Source organism: Phaethon aethereus (genome assembly GCF_964289735.1).
Source record: "Phaethon aethereus genome assembly, chromosome: 3".
NCBI classification, from domain to species: domain Eukaryota; kingdom Metazoa; phylum Chordata; class Aves; order Phaethontiformes; family Phaethontidae; genus Phaethon; species Phaethon aethereus.
Window position 1 is genome coordinate 17,671,814 of NC_138576.1, and position 21,444 is coordinate 17,693,257.

General features: G+C 37.7%; 1 protein-coding gene across 1 annotated transcript; it reads right to left on the bottom strand.

Annotated features, from left to right (window-relative positions):
- Nucleotides 1-63: 63 nt before the first annotated feature.
- On the bottom strand, nt 64-21,444 carry CPSF3 (cleavage and polyadenylation specific factor 3; the record flags this gene model as incomplete). The annotated part of the gene is made up of 18 exons (XM_081998122.1): nt 21,201-21,444; nt 19,153-19,216; nt 18,408-18,505; nt 17,376-17,504; nt 16,262-16,439; nt 14,523-14,612; nt 13,307-13,457; nt 10,876-11,051; nt 10,336-10,494; nt 9,430-9,576; nt 8,251-8,403; nt 7,759-7,867; nt 6,898-6,996; nt 5,681-5,775; nt 5,029-5,116; nt 1,722-1,791; nt 1,018-1,114; nt 64-165 (listed from the first exon to the last, which is right to left on the bottom strand). Exons 1-18 carry the CDS (start codon nt 21,269-21,271, stop codon nt 64-66), a joined length of 2,076 nt encoding a protein of 691 aa, XP_081854248.1. The 5' UTR covers nt 21,272-21,444.

The window sequence follows — 21,444 nt, forward strand, 5'->3', positions numbered from 1 at the left end:
AAAATAGTCCAAACAAATTGAACATTTAAAAGATTTTTTTTGTGTCCTAGGTATCTACAGAGGTCAGTAAACTGGGCTGAGGGCCTCATAAAGCCTCTGTGCAGCCAATTCGACCATTTCACGAAGGGATTCGTCATCTTCGCTTCCTGGCTCACAGTCAACTGTCTGGGAACAAGAAAAGAAGTATGTTAGAACAACCCACACTTCATATTCCTTTTCAGCATGTGAAGAATGCTCATAAGGGGAAAGGAAATAGTAGTCATGCAAATTGAAAAGCAAGTTCTCAAGAGCGGCATTGTGTGTTTTTGAATGGTCTGCCAACATGTAGAAGAGTTCAGAGAAGGTTTATGCAAGTCTTGCTGAGGAAGAAGCAGCTTAATCTTGAGTTTTATGTTTGACTAATAACTTGTTTCAAAACTACTACGTAAAATGCATGAAGTTCCGTAGATTACATTTAATTCAAAATCAAATAAAACCACACAATGTTCAGACCTTGGAGATTTAATTTTATCTGTGAAGTCACCTGCACTGTATTAGGTTAATATTGTAAAACACGTGCGTTCATCACAGAGGTAGAGGTACCTGTACTCAGGGAGTCTCCACACTGATGTTCCCATACCCATAAGACAGCATTGTTTTCATTTTTATACAAGCAGAGAGCTGCTGAAAAATACTGGGTTTTCTTCAGAATTTACTGCATTTGTTACATAAACATTAGTAGAATTTTTTTTTTTTTATGAAGAAAACTCTCTAGCAACTGCTTTTGTAACAAACTCAGTAAACTCAGCTTGCAGGCTGGATCAGTATTTCTCTCAGAAAGGCTGGGTACTGACTAACTGATGAGAACGTCAAAGGAGTTAATGGAAAGTGAATAGGCTTTAGATGTTTTGATACCAAATACAAAACCATTTCCTTAGCAAATGGGTACACAGTATTCTAGGCAGCACTGTATACTAAACTGGAGACTGCCTCTGCTAAACATAGTGCACACAAAAGCAAGTGTTTTGCTGTACGTACCCGAGTGTCCAGTGAAATGTTTGCAGTCTTTCCATCAACTGTGATGCACAGGACAGAGCCATCTTTTGAACTCACACAGTCTTCTCCAAACATATCCCTAAAACAAAGATCTATGCATGTAAGACGTGGCCAAACAGCAAACATACATTTTTCTTTCTATTAATCTTAGGCTTCCAAAGGCATTTTGTCAGCAGAGTACCTCCTTTCAGCAAATATTATTTAATCCACTCAGATATAATTAACAAATACCAAATACTAAATTATTATGCCAGTGGGTGTCACATAACAGTAAGTATTTTACACACACAAAAAAAAATCATTGTAAATGAAGGGAAGGATGCCTCTGATTTCAAAAAGAGGTAAGAGTTCTACATAAATAAAAGAACATACATTAGAGTAAGTTTTGGAAGAGAAGTAATCCAAAATGGTATTTTCATAAGCACTCGTAGCATAATTTTGGGACACAACTTAAAAATTTGCTTCTGGAAGAAGTAACTGGGCCCTGTATTAAAAATTTTAATGATCCTGAGAACTGTTTTTTATTGCACCTCTTTCTTTACTTAATTCCTGGCCTTCACAGAAATGAGACTGAATTACATTTGCACACAGTATTTTTAAGTAACTGTATCTTTACACCTATTATACTAAAAATTATTGTATTTACATGATTAAGTTTTCCTTTAGAAAAATATATGCCAACTTACTGAAGCATGATCTCCATTCTCTTCCTATACACATCCATATCTACTTTTTTGGAAATTTTATGTACTGCAGCTGAAAAGAAAAAGTCACTTTATTTTCACAGATGTTTACTGGGAGGGAAAAATGGCTAATTGATAAAATCTGGTTCCTACCACTCTCGTGATAAACAATCTAAAAGATATATAAGATATATATGTTTAAACATATTATAAAGAAAATGCATTAAAAAAAGACAGAAGACTCAAGGAAGCACATACACTTAAAATTTATGTTCTTACTTACACCTTTTTAAGTAGATAGCTTTGCAAGTCTTAATTCTCACTTCTCAATTCTCCTTTTTATGGTTAATGCTCATTACTTCTCACATTTCCTTTACTTAAAAGTGAAAGTAATCCACTTTCATGTTTTTTTTCTTTTATAATCCCTCAATTTTCTATTGTTATAGGAAAATACTGAATCATGGAGGCTAAGGGCAGACAGAGAATACATAAAGTAAAACTGGACAGCAAGCGTGAGTAGTAGTAATAGGCACAGACATTCCTGCAATGTGTTTCAGGATACAGAGTTTGAAATAAAAATAATGATACTACTCTTATACTTAGTTTCAAAATCAAGAAATAGTTTAAAACACATGACTTGCTTTTACAATTTAAGTATTTGATCATTAAAGGAGTAGTAAGTCTATAGGAAGAGCTAGTTGTGAAAATCACTACCTGTTTCACTGATGAACAAACAAAACAGATCTACAACTAGAGTTTATTTAAAGGAAGGCTTTTTAAAAACGACTTTTCAAGATTTTTAAGTCATCTGAACAGTTCAGAGAACTGAACACAATAGTAGTTAGAATAACTTGGAAATTCTTTGAAGAACTTCGTAATTGCAAGAGACCAAGCAAGCTCATCTTAAAAATTTACCATCCCTTAGATAAGATGCAGTAACTGAATGTACTAAGCAAAACAAATTTATATTGGAAATGAGGTAAGAGTAGGCACATGCTCAGCTGAGAAACAATAACTTAATTAAATTCAAGCATTTGTGATCCTGTGGACGTAACTCTACAAGTGCAAGAACTATGTGGAATGTGTTTTTACCCCAAATAAAAGGAAAAAAAGCCTGCAAGAAGCCACACCTGAGATTAGCTGATAGAATCACCACCATGAAACAATATGAGAAATAATGCAAAAAGGCATATAAAAATAGAAAGAAGAATTAATTAGGGGGAAAAAAAGCTAGATATTGTCAGTAGTAGACTGTACAGATAAAGTGGGGACTACCAAAAGTCAGGCCAAGTCAGATATTACGAAAAAAAAATAGTGAAACAGTACATGATTTCCTCCAGACATATAAAGAAAGATAGGGGGGAAAAAACAGGAGGTCAAAGTACCATCCAAAAATAAAATTTCTATTTTTGGTTAGTTACAGTGAACAGAACACGAGGCCGTGGCTAGAAGAGCTCATATACACTGAAAATAATCACAACCAGGATAAGAAAATTAACTCTGAACTCGCTTAGATCAGGGGGGCTGGAGAAGCTTTATCCCAAAACAAGAGAAGAACTACTATATGAATTTATAAACTCAGGAGAAAGAATTTTTAACAGATTTCTTAACTCAGGTGTGGGGCTAAGCACCTAAGGAACAGTGTTTTCTGTTTTATCTATAATTATAAAAATAAGTAATAGAAAGACAAGAGGAGTAACTCAGGGAAAATAAACACCTATTTGTCCATATAGCTCTAGTGCTTTCCATGCTGGTTTGGAAAGAAAAATCTACTAGAAGTGTTACAAACAAAACATCACGTGGGATGTATAAGAGAGATCAAGCCAGACCCCTCACTATCAGTTTCCAGTAATTTAAAACCATCAGTTATTTTAAGGATACATTGTAGACTTTGACCATCAGACTTCAGTAGAGGATCTGATACTGAATGACATGAAAAACCCTTAGGTAAAATTAGAAGATTTGGAACAGTACAGAATTTTTAACACTGGAACTGGTTAAAACCAAGATGATCACAGAATGAGTTAACAGAGGCTGAAGGGGCGATATTCATAACACAGGATCTCAGACTGCTTTTAAGGCTTCCAGGTTCAAGTGCACATCTCAGATGCGTCCTGGGTTCATGTCAGAAGGACCTCCTCACCAGTACTCTATTTTCCACACAAAGGAAAACAGGCACTAAGGTCACATGTGCCACTGGTCCCCTATCTAGGGTACCAGAACGTACCTGCTGGGCGTTACAGACACAGCTTACGCGTTTTTAAGGTGTGACCTTGGAATTAATTTAATATGATCACTACTCGTATTGCCCTTTTGCTGGGGAAACAAAGAAACTCAACCAAAACCCAAATGGTATTACTTTTCTCTAACACCCAGGGAATAGAATTTTGGGTTCTGCTTGCCTGACCACATCCAAACTGGAGAAGAATAATGCTCTAAGATGGACACACAACTGTTACTTATTTCACTAGGTGAGCAAGGATACACAAAGGCAGAATTTAGTAAGATCTTTGTAAGTAAAATAATAATGTATATTGCAAGTAACGATGCAGGTAGTGGCAAAAAAAAGTGATTTTAAACCCTAGGAAATAGAAAAAATACCTTATTTTATTTTGATAAATGGATTACCATTAAATTATCTATGCTACTGTGCTGCCCAGCTGCCAACATTTATCCTCACTGGCCAACCCAATATTCACTACTTGCTCCAGGTTCTTAGCACAGTGGCATACATGTTTAAAAGCAAAACAGTGAAACAAAAAAATACAAACTATAATCACTAGTAACCCCAACAAAATTGCTGTGATTGCTGAACAGCAACATCAAACCCAGTATCTGATGATGCTATCATTACCCAATACTATTACTTGGTTACAGGGTCTGCGTAAGTCTAATTGTCTGACTTTTTTTCAGCATTGTCTACTTGATGCTTTCTGATGTACAGACAGGAATACTGCTCATGAATGGTAATCATAACTTTCAAATGAGAAACTCAAACATTTAAATGAGATATCGTAAATTGTTTACACACAAAAATCTAAAGTGAGTAATATTTAACTTATTTTAAATAAGGTCATGTTTTCCACTGTCACCTACCTGCTGCCATATAAGAGAAAGTTTCAACAAATGAACATGTTACAAATAATGAAGACCAAGTTGTAATTCTGTTCTTAAGTAGCAGTTTCACAAGGAGGGGAAGTACAGTAGTCGGATTGCAATCTATTGCAAGGCATTACATCCCTCTAAGCTTGATATAAAAAAAATGAAGAAGAAATGCCTCAGTTAAATAAGCATACACTAAACTTACTACCTTTCTGTATTTTGGGATTTGACTGAACTTCCAGTATTACTGTTGTCACGGTGTCTGCATACATGTCATTAGCAGGATTTGCCACCCACTGGAAGATAAAAAGAGTAAATTTGTAATTTGAGTCCATTATTTGGGCTGAATGAATAATGCACTGTAAAACCATTCATTGCATTCTCCGATTTGCTTTTCTCTGAATTCTAGCTGCAAATAACTGCCACGCATTTTACACCAAATTATTAACTACTTTTAACTTGGTATATTCCAGTAACTTCCCATGAAAAATTCAAGCTGTTGAATGTTTCTGAACACATTTATGAAACAGTTATTAGTTAGCACAACTATTTGGGGGAGGGAGGAAGGAGGGAACACCATTTGACATTATTTCCAAATTACTATTTGCCAAATTAAAAAAGGGCACAGAATCTGCTATTATACTCTTGAACCATGGCAAAAAAGAAACTAGCAGTGGCTCAATGAAACAGCATGCATCAACACAGGACCATAGCTCAAGGGGAACTTTGTCCTAGCTTTCAATCTACTTGTCATAAAACAAAAAACTATTTAAAACATTTAATTTTGCATGGCATCTATAAGATACTATTTTTCAGAAACTGGAGAACAAAATACTTCTTTCTCCCTCACAAATGCCCACCTCAAGGACTACCATGCCTGGTTCCTGGATCACAGTAATGTTTTTGAAAACCTTCAGGGCTGGTTTTTGTTGTATTTCTATTTCTTCTACATCACCTAAGAAGTGACAACAAATGGTTAGCAAGAATAAAATTACACTGAAAGCACAACTAACCTTATCTGCATAAGAAAACAGGTCATTTTAAGAATAAGAGGGATTGTTTGTTATTATCACAAGTGCTCAGAACAGGTCAGAAAATGGAAGTGCACACTCTCTTCCCTTACCTAACAATATTATTTTCTTGGATTTTGTTTGGGGTTTTTTAGTATGTAATACTGGCCATTTTACTTGTTTTGAATTCTTATGTTTGACTGGTTTAGTACAGTCAAATGTGAGTACATCAATGGAAAGGAAAACAAACGAGAAATTTAGTTCTCCATTTGCAGAATCAACCATCTCCTCTTATACCCTTAAAGGATAACCCACTGCTTATGTAAGCATAGAGCTGAAAACAAAAGCATCTGTGTGCTAGGTAGCACTCAGCTTATGAGATCTGGACATCAACTGAATACAGGTTTTCTCTAGTGTCAGAATCTAATTCATATTACTAGTGAAGAGAGGAAAAAGAAAATTCCTCAGCTTTAAATCTGGGAAGGCATCATACAAAGTGTGTGTGTCCTAGTGAACTAGGACAGGAGTTGCCCTTAACTTTTAAGAAAGCTAGACAGAGGCACTGGGGAATCACACTAGTGGCAGATTTAAATGGATTCTGACTCAGAAAAAGCCAGTAAGGTTAGATTCTCGCCTCCTGGGGAGGGACAGAAGAGGCTGCCTGTCACAAAGGAGGACAGAACTCTTGCTTTCATTAATTGGATGGTATTACCTGTTCTATTTTGGGGCTGGAGAGAAAAGATCAATTAATAAATTTGCATCAGAGTAGCTATAGCACTCACTTTGGGGGCTGATAAGAGACAAAAATCAGCTTACTGGTATCAGCATATTGTTATATTCTCATGACTTTGTAATACAACTACAGTAGAATCCCCCCCACAAAGGATGTGTCACACTCATGAACAAGATCTGGCAGAAGCTGCATAAACTAATGAAAGTTGTAAAATATGAAACAAACTGTGGCACTTCAGTTTGAAGAAGTTTCCACTTGGAAGACCTCTGAGGACCCTAAGTTGTTTTAAAAGTTGACTGCTATAAATCATGAACATGTCTTTCCAAATACGCACCGGTAAGTTTTTGTAGCTGATAATAAAGCAGATTAAAAGGGCCAGTATATGGAATGGCTTGCGTCTGTGTTACAGTGCTCATCGCCAAGTCTGTATAATCTAAAAGAATTTTTAAAAGTACATATTAAAAATTATCCCTTTGAATTTACTTCCTAAAAAAAAGAAATTGTGACTATAAATAATGGCATCAATATACTTAAGATAGAGGGTTGAAGAGGACAATTTATAAGACAGAAGGGTGGACAGTCTATTGTACGATAAATAATGTATCTGCAGTTAAGAAACCAGCAAGAGCTTGTTGCTTTATCATACCCATTAAAGGCAAACAATGAACTAGGACAGTAGAACTGCTTTCCCCCAAGCTCTTCTGACATTACTACTCCATTTAATTATTATTCTATTTTGAGAATAGATCAATTTCTTTAGTAATAAATAGCATAGGAGCAATACACAGTACTTTCACTGTACCATGGCTTTTTACACTAAAAACTAATGACATTTTAGAAACCAGCAGAATTGATCAAGGTACTTTTCTCACAGGCATGTTTTATGCATATTCATACAGAGGAAGAAGTTTTAAGTAACCAGAAGTGGAACAGAATTTTGCTTCTTTTCTTTTACAGAAAGGAACAGAAATTACTTTAAACGTCAATGGACAGTGAATTTGAATGCCTTTCTTCTCACTCCAACAGTTCTGAACTTTAGGCAAAACTAAGCCAAAATAAAACCAAGATGTTCACTAATTGCTTATCAAACACAAAAATACAGGGGAAAAAAAGAAGTATTGTATGTGTTTTAATGACAGAAGAAGGGTACAGTAAGTTTCAATTACCTACTGAGCACATTACTGTCTTTACTTACTGGAGAGGTCACATGGAGAAAGGATGTGATAGTTAAAATTTCTCTTAACTAAGATTCCAGAAATTCTTTGTCCTTGCTCTGGCTTCTTATCTGCTAAAGATCCCATCACCTGGAAAGAAAAAACACACACAGTGCAACAAGGCAAACCAAAGTCTTCACAGCTTAACGTTAACTATGGAGATTAAATACAGTTTCCTCAGAATATTCAGACAATGTATAAAATTAACTCTGAAAATAAAGTTAAGTCACAGTAACCAACAAACATTCTGAGATGTAACACAAGAAAAGGTTGGAAGAGTGAAGAGCCAAGAAAAAACAAAACACAACCCCCCCCCCCAATACAACACTAAACCCAAACAGGGACATACTTTGAGTCCCTGGAAAACATACACAATCCAAACCTGATTAAAAATAGAGGCTTGAAAGAAAATGTATACTCTTTATGCCAGAGGAAAATACCGTTGTACAAGTAAGAAAATATTCATTTTATACCTTGGCAAGTTTTTCTCCTCTGAAGTTTAATGTCACAGCTTCAGTATTCCTAGGATTATGAACTTCTATATGAACTTCATCATTATCCTCATATTCCCGTATCAATGCTGCTTTCAACCTGGCCATTTCATTCTGCTCACCATGAACTAAAATCTATAGGAAAGACAGTTTTTCTTTTAGCAAAAGTTATTTGTCCAACCAGACATGCTTAATAAACAGATTATCCAAGAAAACTGCCACCTTGTACCTCATCTTCATAAAAATTTAATTTCATGAGGTCACAATATATAAAACATTAGCTCAATTATACTACATACAGTTCTGTGTGTCTTTGAATTCCATGCATTATTCAAAGGTCTGGATTTCACGACCCTGAGTATTACTAGAAAAATACATGCAAATAAGCAGAATGCATTACAGATTCCATTTAACTGTTCATACACAAACACATTGTTACATTATGAAAGGGAAGTATTAAATTCAACAATAAAAGTTACAGTTTGCTTTACATTTTTGTGTCTGCATGTAGATAAACATATACATAATAAACATGCAATTCAGAGAGTATGCTTATTAAGTTCACAATGTTCTTTGCTGAGTTAAAACCTCTTTTCTTCCACTACGATTTGTTTTATTTCTTATCTGTGCTCACACACTGATTCTCCCCGAGTCTCAGCAAGTTTCAGATCTTAGTCCTCATTTTCATATTCTGTTCCTTCACACCTCCTGCACTCTGTGATCTGCTCATGCTTTTCCCCACAAGTGCTGCCTTTGTCTCTTGCTGAATGCTGCATACTTTCTTTCAGATTGGCCTACTCTTTTTCAATCAATGTCTTCTTGTTTATCTGGGGGGAAATTCCAGTGAATTATTACAGTATCAGTGTCCCCAACTTAACGTTGTCCTATACTGTATCCTCCTTGTACAAGACACTGCTGAACAGGTTACGGATCATACCTGAACATCATCCCCAGATATCCCACATGCAGACAGTCAAGAACAAGCTCATCTTCACTTTGCTAAGGTAGCATAACAAAAAATGGTTAAAATCTCCACCTTTTGTTATTCAAAGCATAGGGATGCTGGCTACTGCTAGATACCAGTCCCTGCCTTGATGACTCAAGGCTGTGAACTGGTTTGATGAAACCCACTCTGGAGAAATGGGGAGCATGTATACTAACCACATGTGGAGGTTTCAGGGCCCGGATAAATTCACTAGTTTGTTGATAATCTGTGTGAGCAGAGAAAGAAATGTAATCCACAGACATCTTCAGTGGGAGTTTTTGCCCTGACATCGTTGTGATCTCTTCAGGTTCAGACATTATGTGCTAAAAAAAAAAAACAAAACACTTGAAATAAAAAATTGACAGGTTCCTACAAGCACCATATAACTATTGCTTTACATTTCAAAAATCAATGAAATAGTATTGGCAGCCAGGTTAAATGTGAAGAACTGAAAAAAAAATCTCTCAAATTTCACAAAACACACACTCAGAAATGAAAAAAGCATGCACAACACACAACCTTCCATCTTTTGCATTCCCACCAGATCTGGGAGCTCATTCTTTTTCCAGATACATCTCTCAAATTTGCATTGAAATTATAACAAGTGTGTGACTTCTATCTCTAGAGGCAAAACTAGATGCTCTGGTTGCCCTTAGCTGCTGGACTTTGGAAGGAAGGATTTCATTCTCTACAACCGGGCAGTGGCACAACATGCGCAAGGCAGTCTGATCTCTGACACATAAGTAGTGTTAGGTTTCATATCGACTCGTCTAGAATTAGGGTTAAGGCTCCCCTCTCAAAAATGGGTCTAAAGATAGAGAAAATCATTCTTTCTCATGGCAAGATAACTGGTCCTAGAAAAGATTATTCTGTATAACATTGCTGCAAATGGCCATGTGCAAATTTTCTGTACTTTTCATTAGTATTAGCCAAAGCAATTAGTTTTGACTACATTATTATGCATAGCTGGCAACAATCTTCTCAGTAAATCCAAATAAAGACACTTACTATCAGCCAATTCTTTTTAAACATAACATGAATACTAATTCATATTAAGAATCTGTGGTGCATTAACAACTCACCTTCGCAAGCGTTCCTTCAACACAGTACCCTGCTATAATTACTCCATTTCTCTTATCTGTGCACCAGCTCTCAAACAACTCTCTGGATAAGCCACTCTGCATCATACCTGGGGAAGCCATCACAACACTTGGGCCAATATCATCAAAATGATCCATACTCTAAGTGAAGAAAGAGCAAGAATATCAGTTACCATAACTCACTTAAAGGAAGGACAGCCTAGCTGCACCCTTGAACAACATACCAGTACAGCCCTATGTTCCCAGACTATACCCCATCCTCATAAAAAGTGCCCTTTACGGAAAGTTCCTCCTTCTTATGACCGTAAGGAGCAAACTATAAGCACAGGGATCTATAGTGGAAGAAAAATCAGGGCATAAGCTCCCCTCAACCAGCCCTCTAAACACTGGGACAGCAGATAACTCAGATGCAGACCTGTAACTAATGAATCTATTAGGATAGTAAATGTGCCAACTACTCAGCAAATACAAACTCTTCTGTCACCCTTCCTCTTTTGTAAGACAACCTTATCTCAAGCTTACCTTCAGATTACTAATATGCTTGAAAACAAATGGATTGTTGATGTTAATTTGCTTGCGAATTTTGTCATTCATGGCATTGACATACGTCTGATAAACTGCCATGCATTTCTTTGCTAAAGAGGAGGCATAGTATATAGGGATGTCATGGAGTTCAGGATGATTCTGCCAGTATTCATCTAAAAAAAACAGAAACAATTAAAAAGAACGACCAAAGAAACCCCACCAACAAAAAAACCCACATAATCCCCTGCCCAGTATTATCTTCAAAATGCACATTTCTCATAAACATTAATACTTTTTGTAAAACAGATTTACCAGTGTTTTTTTTTTAATTTGTAATAAAAATCACAATCACAGACTTTTTTTTTCCTCGCCTGCTCTATAAAAGAAGAAAAAGCAATCGTCAACTAAAAATGCACACAACTAGTACAAACAAACAGGCAGACAAACAAGATAAAGATGAACTTCAGATATTTTTGGCAGATCAAATTCCAATCAATCACCAACTTCAGCTGCAAGGTATAAGTACACATGGTATTACACAGCAATAAAACTACATTTACAACAACACAAGTTTTACCACACCACTGCAATAAAGCTTAAATGTCTCTGTCAAATATTAATTACACATCTAACAGCTAGGGATATCTGCATGTAGATATGTTGGTGAGAATTCACTGTATCAAAGTCCTGTAAAACAAATCCATGGAGTACAAGGCACGAAGGGATCACCCAGTTATCAAGCCTGGCTTCCTGTGTATCACCAACAGTTATATTTTACAAACTTAACTGAAACAAAACCAGGAAAAAAGCCTCCATTAACCACAGTTTATCTTATCACTGATGACAGTAGCCATGACCTTTACTAAACACAGATCTGAATGCAGCTATACAAACATAACTTACTCATTTTCCCACCTGGATATACAGTTCTGCTAGTCTAAAACATATTTATATTGCGTAAGTGGGGAACAATCATCTCCAAAGAGTGGTATGCTCTTTTGGCTGTATTTGTACATTTTAAATGATATGGCTTTAACCTAATAGCTTTGATCTGCAGACAAAGCTTTTCAGAACATGTCATAGAGGCTCACTGCCATGACTATCTTAATAAGCTCAAGTCTATGGTAGAAACAGCCAATAAAAGATAACCAATACCGGGTCTTAGAGCAACATTAAAAGACTGCACCCATCGTCACAATTTTCTATTCCATAATGCAGTACTTTAATTTTTGTCAGACACCCATGGAAAGAAGAAAAACAAACACAGAAGCCTGCGGGCTCAGTTGTGTAGGCATGTGAGATGCAATTGCATTTTCTACCTAATTAAGTATCCAATTGCATGTCTAGCTTTATTAGATCTGTTTTCAAGCTTATCTTTAGGAACTCACTTTAATATCTACACGCAGCAAGGAGAGGCCAACAAATTACAAACTAATGGCTACACAAGATTTAAAATGTTCAGTTTTTATCTTCTCTATAAAATAAAAAAACTCAATCAATGACAAATAGTAAATAATCCAACACTGAATAGTACCCCATACCTAGATCTAAATTTCTTATTAATATTTGAATAGTCCAGTAACACATTTTGAAAACATACTAGTTTCTAATGTTGAGCTGAAATGGAACGTTAGAAGAATTTCAAGTATTTTAGGTAACATTTTAGATTCATCATCCCTAAAAGTAAGTAATTTTGAGATAGTTATCTTTTGACCTTGCCAGCATTCGCATGAGCAAAAAGACTAGTGAAAAAATCACGTAACATAGTACAAATTAAACGTGCTAAAAGGAAGCAAAGATGGCTGGAAATAATTTATTTAAAAACTGTTTTCTCTGAAGTACCTTGTAACAACTACATCTATATTTTATGTGAAGTGGCTTGTTATGATCAAGTATAATTCCACAGCCCACACCCCCCATTTTTGTTCTTCTTAACAAAGCCTAATTTGCTTTCCCACTATCATTATTGATTTCAGAAATGCTATTAGTGCTTGTTATGGTCTTCTCAGCTTTTCCTATTAAGACTTCTTCATACAGGTTTGTGAATTAAACGGCAAAGATAGTGACACTCTGGAACAAAATATACCTTTTTTTAGCAATATTGTTTAAATAGAACATCCTTTTGAATCTATAGTAATAGTTCCTATTTGCTGAAATCCCAGATCAACAAGATTGAGAAGTCAAGCACCTATTACCATGCTATTACCTTTTCCTTTCTAGGTGTCCTTTCCGCCTCACAAAGTAGAACTGCCTTGGTTAGTTAATTGGGTTTTTTTCATTTGAACAACCAGTATTACATATTCTAAGGTAATTAACATGCTGAAAAATGGCTGAAGAGTTGTTTAAAAAAATCATTATACCTGCACATGAAAACATTCTCATTTAACTTTATATGCTTTTTATTAAAAGGAGCTGGGAAGGTACATACCTAAAATTAAAAGTAGTTCTTGAGCTCGACCCAGGGCAAACACAGGAATAAGACCTCTACCTCCTCTATTTACAATATCGTGAACGGTATTACAGAATCTTGCCTCTCGCTCTTCCCTTTTTTCATGAATATGAGTACCATACGTGGATTCCTACATATAGAGAAACCTAGTATTAAATGTACTGACACAGGGACTAATTCCTGATCTTCTCCTCTGAATCCAACAAGAAACACAGAAAAACATTGTATGTTGCTACTATTAAGGGTCAGAGGGGTAAAGGGAAAAATCAGAACCACCCCAAATTCCCATAACCACCACCACCAAGATAATAAAGATTTCCCATCCCCCAAGTCCCTCCCTGCAATTTGGGAAGACAGATTGGGTCAGGAAGGAAAAAAAAAAAAAAAAAAAGTAGGACTATTAATTTTGATGCTTTTTTTAGGAGGTTTAAAATTTAACATGCTTATTTTTCTAACTGGAAATGCTGCCACTGCTTTGATGAGCGGGTTATCATGCTAACATGGCTTGCTAGTGGTACGTATGTCATAGTTTAGAAACAACTAGTCTAAAGTATAGGAATTACATAAAGTCAAGTTTTTGATGTGATTTAAAATTAAATAATTATCAGTTACAGAATGCAGTTAGAAGGGACACAAAGAATGAAATGATTTTAAGCATTACTCTGAAAGATCTCACTGTTAATTTCAGAATGAAACAGTTGCTTTTAATGTTTCCCCTAAGCTTCTGATTTTCCAAACAGGTATTTAGAATAAAACCATTTTGCTCAGAAAACAAAACCAAAAAAATACAGAATAGCACTCAGGGCACCTGCACCCAGGACAAATGCTCAACAAACATAGTTGGAAGTAGGTTAGGATCTACTAAAGAAAGGTATCTGGCTAAACTGAGGTTTGTACAATACATCTAGCAAAGACAAGCTGAAACCTAGTACATCTCCCATCTTGTGAAGGTTTTCCTAGAGGCTTGAGGAACTTCATCAGAAGGATTGTAAAACAAAAACTATATTTTTTAAATACAGTGAAAAGAAATGTTGGAGCATTCTGAACAACTAAGGATATTTATTGGATTTTTAACGTAAATCACGTACTACCATTAAACCTGCACTGTCCTTCTCATTCCATTTTACCTCTAATTAAGTAATACCCCTATACTTATTTAATTACTAGTTTAAAGAAATACTTTTGTAACACTTACAATTATAAGAATATCGGGTTTAATATTGGGAATCTCAGCTGCCATCAGATGTCTGTCTTCCTGTCTTGAGAAATCACCTGTATATAGAAGCTATGAGACACAGAGAGAGGCAGTTATTCTGCTTACAGATTCTACCAGGTCAGCAGTCTTTAAAAAGCTGCTTAAAAAAGTATCATTCCTATACAAAGATAGTTTTAAGGAATTTATGATTAAAAAAAGTCACTTGTACTTCAACTACTCTTCTGATGTGGACAATGCTTACAATATCAGTAGTACTACACACAAATACATTAACCACAATAAGCAAAGGTATTTCAAGCAGTAACTTAATTGCAAAAGAATTGGATACATAATTACTAAGGTTTTTTTCTTCCTTTTGGAATATAAAGGTGCCATTTTCATCATTTTGCACATATGCACTGACCATTAAGAAGTAAAAATTGACATAACAGAAGGTCCCAAGTGGAAGTACAAAGTAGACAAATCAGCATTTACGTATCAGAATGTAAATATAATGAATAATCCGATAAAATTACTCAAAAAAATCCTTCTAAGATTTTCTGATAGTTTAAAAAAAGCCTGTAATCTAGCAGATTTTTCAAATGGAATGATCATGTTCCCCATTACACCAAGAAGTAATTTGTAACTGTTAATAATTTTTAATGATTCATAACTGCAGGGTGGAATGCAGTTGTGCCCAAAATGGTTTCAAAACTGAATGTTTTTTACTTAACAGTCACTGTTTTTATCCCACTGATAAAAATGTGAATAATAACAAAACATATAGTCAGCAGCAGCAGCAAACTGGTCTACAGGCAGCCTACTATCACATTCCTCATTTGCTTCACAGGGAATTAAACAAAACGATGGATGTTAAAACCCACTCCAGTCAAGTCATGCATAGTAAGAGGGAAATCTTTCTCAATCATGTCTTAATCAGAAAAAAAAAAAAAAAGAGGCAGTAAGATATCTAAATTTTATTGTAATAATTGTAAATTCACTTCTATTTATATACTTTTTTTAAACTTTAAGCTTCTAAACGTCTCAATCATTATAGACAGTGAACAAAGTCTGACTGGACAGCAAGCCTCAGGACCACCATCCCTCTTCTGTTTTCAAGGCTGTATGAAACTTCTGTTGAGCGGTAATTATCCTACTGAAACTCCAATTCATGAGATTAGTTTCAAGTATCTGGTTTTGACACAGCGCTGCCTGTGATTATATGATGACTTATTTAATCTCTCTGTGCCTAAAAGGAATAATACTACTATTTCCTTAGGCACTTTAGCATAAGAGCATTATAAGAAAAATGTAACGCACATACTTTGACGAATGCCATTTAAGCACTCAGACAGGCAGACATGGTAAATCAGAATTATAAAAACAAACATCTGTTTATAGATTTTACTCAAATGCAGCTTCTATAAGACTGCCTCAGCCATCAGTTACCTCTGAGCAGACCAGCAAGGAAAACTACATGTTTACTGATTCCAAGTCTGAGTAATAACTCACTCGCATCAGATTCAAACATTCTACCTCGCTCAATACACATGCTTCACTTGCTAGTTCTAATCAATGAGAAAATACAGGATCTAAGTCAAGGCCTCTCACCTTGACTTGAGTCCAAGCCTATTTGACAGCTCCAGCCACAGTGGTGGGGCTTAACAGACAATAATAAATAATTAATGACCAAGTTAGAATTCAGTCTTGATTTCAACTTTGTAATAAAAAGAAAATACCTTCACACCAGCTATTTCAATCATAAACATGGCTGCTCCCAGAACATGGCCTGCGTGGTAACACCAGAATTTGATTCCTGCCACCTCTTTCACTTCATGGAAGTTGATGGTCTCAATTTTGTCCATGCTCTCTTCAAGGTCTGTTTCTGTATATAGCATGTCATCCGCTGATATATTACTGGATATAAGTGAAATGGCTAAATATCAGCTCATCTTACCAGCTTAGATTATGTAACAGGTTAAAAAAAAAAAAGTTCCTGGATTTTTCCCCACTGACAGAATCCCATTCAGCAACACTATGTCTCCTATATTAGAAATGAAGTCCAGGTACACCCAAGCAGAGAAGTGTCTTTCTTTTGAAAGGCCACACTAGGATAGTCTTTTCAGTTCACAATCTGCTCTGTATTTGCCTGAAAGTACCAAGAGATTCTCAGCCCTGGACAAGAGGTCTGACACTCAGCCTGTAACAGCCCTCAAAATCCAAACCAAACCATGCTTCTCCCACTGGCCCAGAACAAACAAGTTAAGAGGGCTGTTTATCAGTTTTCTGACCGAAACTAGAATCTGCTGCATTGAGATATGCTCAGGACCATTGCACTCACACACAAAAGACGTGTCAGGGCACGTAACAGAAGAAAAAAAGAGAAAAGGGGAAAAAAAAAGAGGTAACACCCCCCCAACATGTACGTAACAGAGCATTCTTTGTACATTTGCTTGCATTTAATTTGACCTTGTCCTGAAAAGTGAGTTGTATCTTTAGGGGCTTAAAATTTACGACTTTAGTGAAGCTTAAGAAAAAATATAGACATTAAAAAGCATAAGAACAGAAGAGTGTCTTAAGAGAGACAGATGGGGTGGCGGGGAGGATACTATTAAAGGTCCAAATAAGGCAAACGAAAAGAAGGAAAGATGATTAGGTTTTTTTAATTAATTGATAGGAAATTATTTGAGAGACACATTATCCATGAGGCAGTAAAATGATTCATTACTTCTAATCTGGTTATAATGTTACTTGCGGCAACATCCAGGTTCATCCAGTCAGCTTCATCTTATATATTGGATATATAGGTGAAATAATTAAGGAGTTGAAGAGACAACCCATGGGTCAACTTACCTGACTTTGACATAGTCTGAAAGAAGCCACCTGTAAATAGCTTTTGTGGCATGAGTCATAAATGTCCTTCCTTTAAAACTTGTTTTCTGCAAAAACCATGGTAAAGCCCCACAGTGATCTAAATGGAAACTTAAAATAGACACACAAATCCAATTAATACATTAACATTACACAACACTGATATATACTACATATCATATAATTCACTACACTGGCTTAACACAGCATCACAAAAATCCAGAAACAGAACTTTCAGCCTCATTGTTAACTACGTTGGTCTATACCCTGTACACTAGTGATTAGAAATGCAACCAAGAAAAGGTAATAATTCTCTTTTAATTGCAAGTTTTACGCTCATACTCTCAACATGAACTTTTTTTGTAATTTATATATAAACTTAGAGGGAGAAAAGTAACAGGAACCAGGAATACAATAAAGATCTAAGATACATGAAAGCTAACAAACATGATCCTAAGTTTGCATGTAGGACGAAAACATGTACTAAAACAATTTTATTTGGCCACATTTCTAATTTGACCTACCTTAAGGAAGTACTTTTGAAATACAGGTAGAACAAGCATATATCACAAAAACATAGTATTTTATAGAGACCTGCTTATGACTGGTTAAGTAATTTACAAGTGTCTCTCCTCATCTCCCAGCCACTAAACAACATTTTAAACAACATTCAAAGCTTGCATAACTCTGAGAACCCTTTTAACTCAAAGCCAATAGAGCAAAAAACACAACCAATACTTTTCAGCAGTCTTTACATAGAAAACTAATTCTAGAAGTTGTCACAATGGTATTAAAGCAGGCCGGGTTATAAAAGAGTCATGACAACACAGTGAGCTCCAAGGAGAGTTGGAATGTCAAAAGTGACTGAACATCCTTTATTTAAAAAAAGTTGGAAACTAAAACTTTGCCATGCCATTAGCATCTATATAACACCTATTTTCAGCCTCTCTTTATAACCTACAAGTCAACACTGACCATGACCTCAGTATATTTGCTCTTTTAGGTGAAACTTACTGACTAATTAGGAGGAGATCAATCTCAGCAGGATCTATCAAATCAATGTAAGGAAGAGCATCCATTCCTTCCAGTCCAGGATGGATACCACAATCAAGCTGAAAAATGAACAAAATTTAAAGCTTCTAACAGAACGTATAAAAACCCCCTCTTCCATTTTGGTCTGAAATACAGTTACTAGTGACTAGCAACTTTTAGCATTATGCAAAAAAACTTAAACATTGCTTTTAGCATTGGATTTCACTTATTGGGCTTCCGTCTAGATGACTTGTCTCCACTGGGACACTGAACACCTTTCAAAAGATCCCAGTCTTTGTTTATAATTTTGTACCTATGATGCAAGCCTTCATTCACACTTCAACAACATCTGAATATACAGAACCAGTGTATGTAGGTTATTTCAGACACCATCTAAGACGACAGCTGGAAAAGGGAACATGTATGTGTTCACATGTGACTATAGGTAAACATCAGCCTCAGGTTCCACTGAAACCTAATACGTGTACATTTTAGAGTCTACACAAGACATACATTCTGTTTAGGGATATGGATTTATTTTATAGTACAGTCTCTGTAATGCCTACTATCATATATGTTATGATATGTTTTCAGAAAGCTACAAAATGAGCCTCTTCTAGCACAGTGCCCAACTTCAGGGAGGAGGCTGAATTCAGCCCACAACATCTTTTTGTGATCTCAAGTACCATAATGAGAGGGCATACAAATACATTTATGCAATAATTACCATTATTTTTCTTCCTTTAAACTCCAGAATAATGCATGACCTTCCTACTTCTTGGCCGGCACCCCTGCAAAAGGATATCAGTGTCATCAAAATTAAAACAACCCACAACATATAGATCACAAAAACACAGGATTGTTAAGGTTGGAAAAGAACTCCAAGATCATCAAGTCCAACCATCAACCCAACAGCACCATGTCCCAAAGTGCCACATCCACACGTTTTTTGAACACTTCCAGGGATGGTGACTCCACCACCTCCCTGTGCAGCCTGTTGCAACGTTTGACCACTCTCTCCATAAAGACATTTTTCCTAATATCCAATCTAAACCTCCCCTGGCGCAACTTGAGGCCATTTCCTCTTGTTCTATCACTAGTTAGTTGGGAGAAGAGACCAACACCCTCATCACCACAACCCCCTTTCAGGTAGTTGTGGAGAGTAACAAGGTCTCCCCTCAGCCTCCTCTTCTCCAGGCTAAACAATCCCAGTTCCCTCAGCCTCTTTTCATCAGACTTGTGCTCCAGACCCCTCAGCAGCTTCGTTGCCCTTCTTTGGACACGCTCCAGCACCTCAACGACCTTCTTGTAGTGAGGGGCCCAACACTGAACACAGGATTCGAGGTGCGGCCTCACATGTCGAGTACAGGGGCACTGCTCCTGCTGGCTACACTATTGCTGATACAGGCCAGGACGCTGTTGGCCTTCTTGGCCACCTGGGCACACTGCTGGCTCATATTCAGCCGGCTGTCAGCCAGCACCCCCAGGTCCTTTTCCACCGGGCAGCTCTCCAGCCACTCCTCCCCAAGCCTGTAGCGTTGCATGGGGTTGCTGTGGCCAAAGTGCAGGACCCGGCACTTGGCCTTATTAAACCTCATACAGTTGACCTCAGCCCATCGATCCAGCCTGTCCAGATCCCTCTGCAGAGACCTCCTACCCTCCAGCAGATCAACACTCCCACCCAACTTGGTGTCATCTGCAAACTTACTGAGGGAGCACTCAATCCCCTCATCCAGGTCATCGATAAAGATATTAAACAAAACCGGCCCCAAAACTGAGCCCTGGGGAACACCACTTGTGACCGGCCGCCAGCCGGATTTAACACCATTCACCACAACTCTCTGGGCTTGGCCATCCAGCCAGTTCCTCACCCAGCGAAGAGTAAACCCGTCCAAGCCACGAGCTGCCAGTTTCTCCAGGAGAATGCTGTGGGAGATGCTGTCAGAGGCTTTACAAAAGTCCAGGTAGACAACATCCATGGCCTTTCCCTGTCACTATGTATCAGATGCCTTCGGTGGGATTACTTTTATGTGTAGAAATAATGCCTGCAGAGTCGTCTTAAGCTCAGATATTTAAAGTAACTGAACAGGTCTATTTATCTCAGTGGAAATTAGACCCTATATAATGCTGCAGGAATAAAAAGAATCTGTTTTGGGAAATTATTTTGGTGTCCTCTTGTTTTCTCTGCACGCCTGCACACTCAGCTCCGAAAATTACATAATTAGTTGAAAGTTTAATTAAATAACAAATTGTTGAGATGAATAAGCTTGAAGTTGCATCTTCAAGTTGTCCAGCAGTCAACTCTTGTGATGCTACCAAGTCCACCTTCAAATTACACGGGCATCTTTACCAGAGAAAAAAATTCAGTTTAAAAAACCATAACGTCAGCAAAGCACAAAAGGCAAAAAAGCTTTTTTGCTCAGACGACACTTCAGTATTGCACAGGGAGAGGACGCAGCCCTGACCGAAGTATGACAGCTACCCCGGAGACTGCAGGCTGCCCGATCGCCGGAAAGGCAAGCACCGAAAAAAACAGGAGGGTAAAAAAACCCAAAAGAGCAGCCCGGCATTTCAGCGCCCCGAGCAAGGCGTCACTGCGGCCGCCCAGAGCCCGTGACCGCCGGCACGCACCGACCGCGGCAGGACGGGGCTTCTCCCCCGCCTCTGGCCGCCCGGCGGCCGCCAGCCCCGCGCCTCAGCCTGCCCCCCGGCACCCCCCAGCCCCGCCAGGCCCAACGCACGGCTCCCGCCGTCCCGCCCGCCCCGGGTGCTCACAGGGGCCGGATGAGCAGCTGATCGCTCTCCTCCGCCGGGATCAGGGCCTCGGCTTTCCGCTTCGCCGACATGCTGCCGCGAGCCCCGGCGGCGCCCGGCACCGTCCGCCACCAGCGGCCGCCCCTCCGCTCGCCTTCCGCTTCCGCTTCCGCTTCCTCCCCTCGCCGCCGTGCCGCGCGTGCGCCTGCGGGGGGCCGAGCGACCCGGAAGTGGAGGGGTGCGCGCGGGCAGCGGGCTGAGGTGA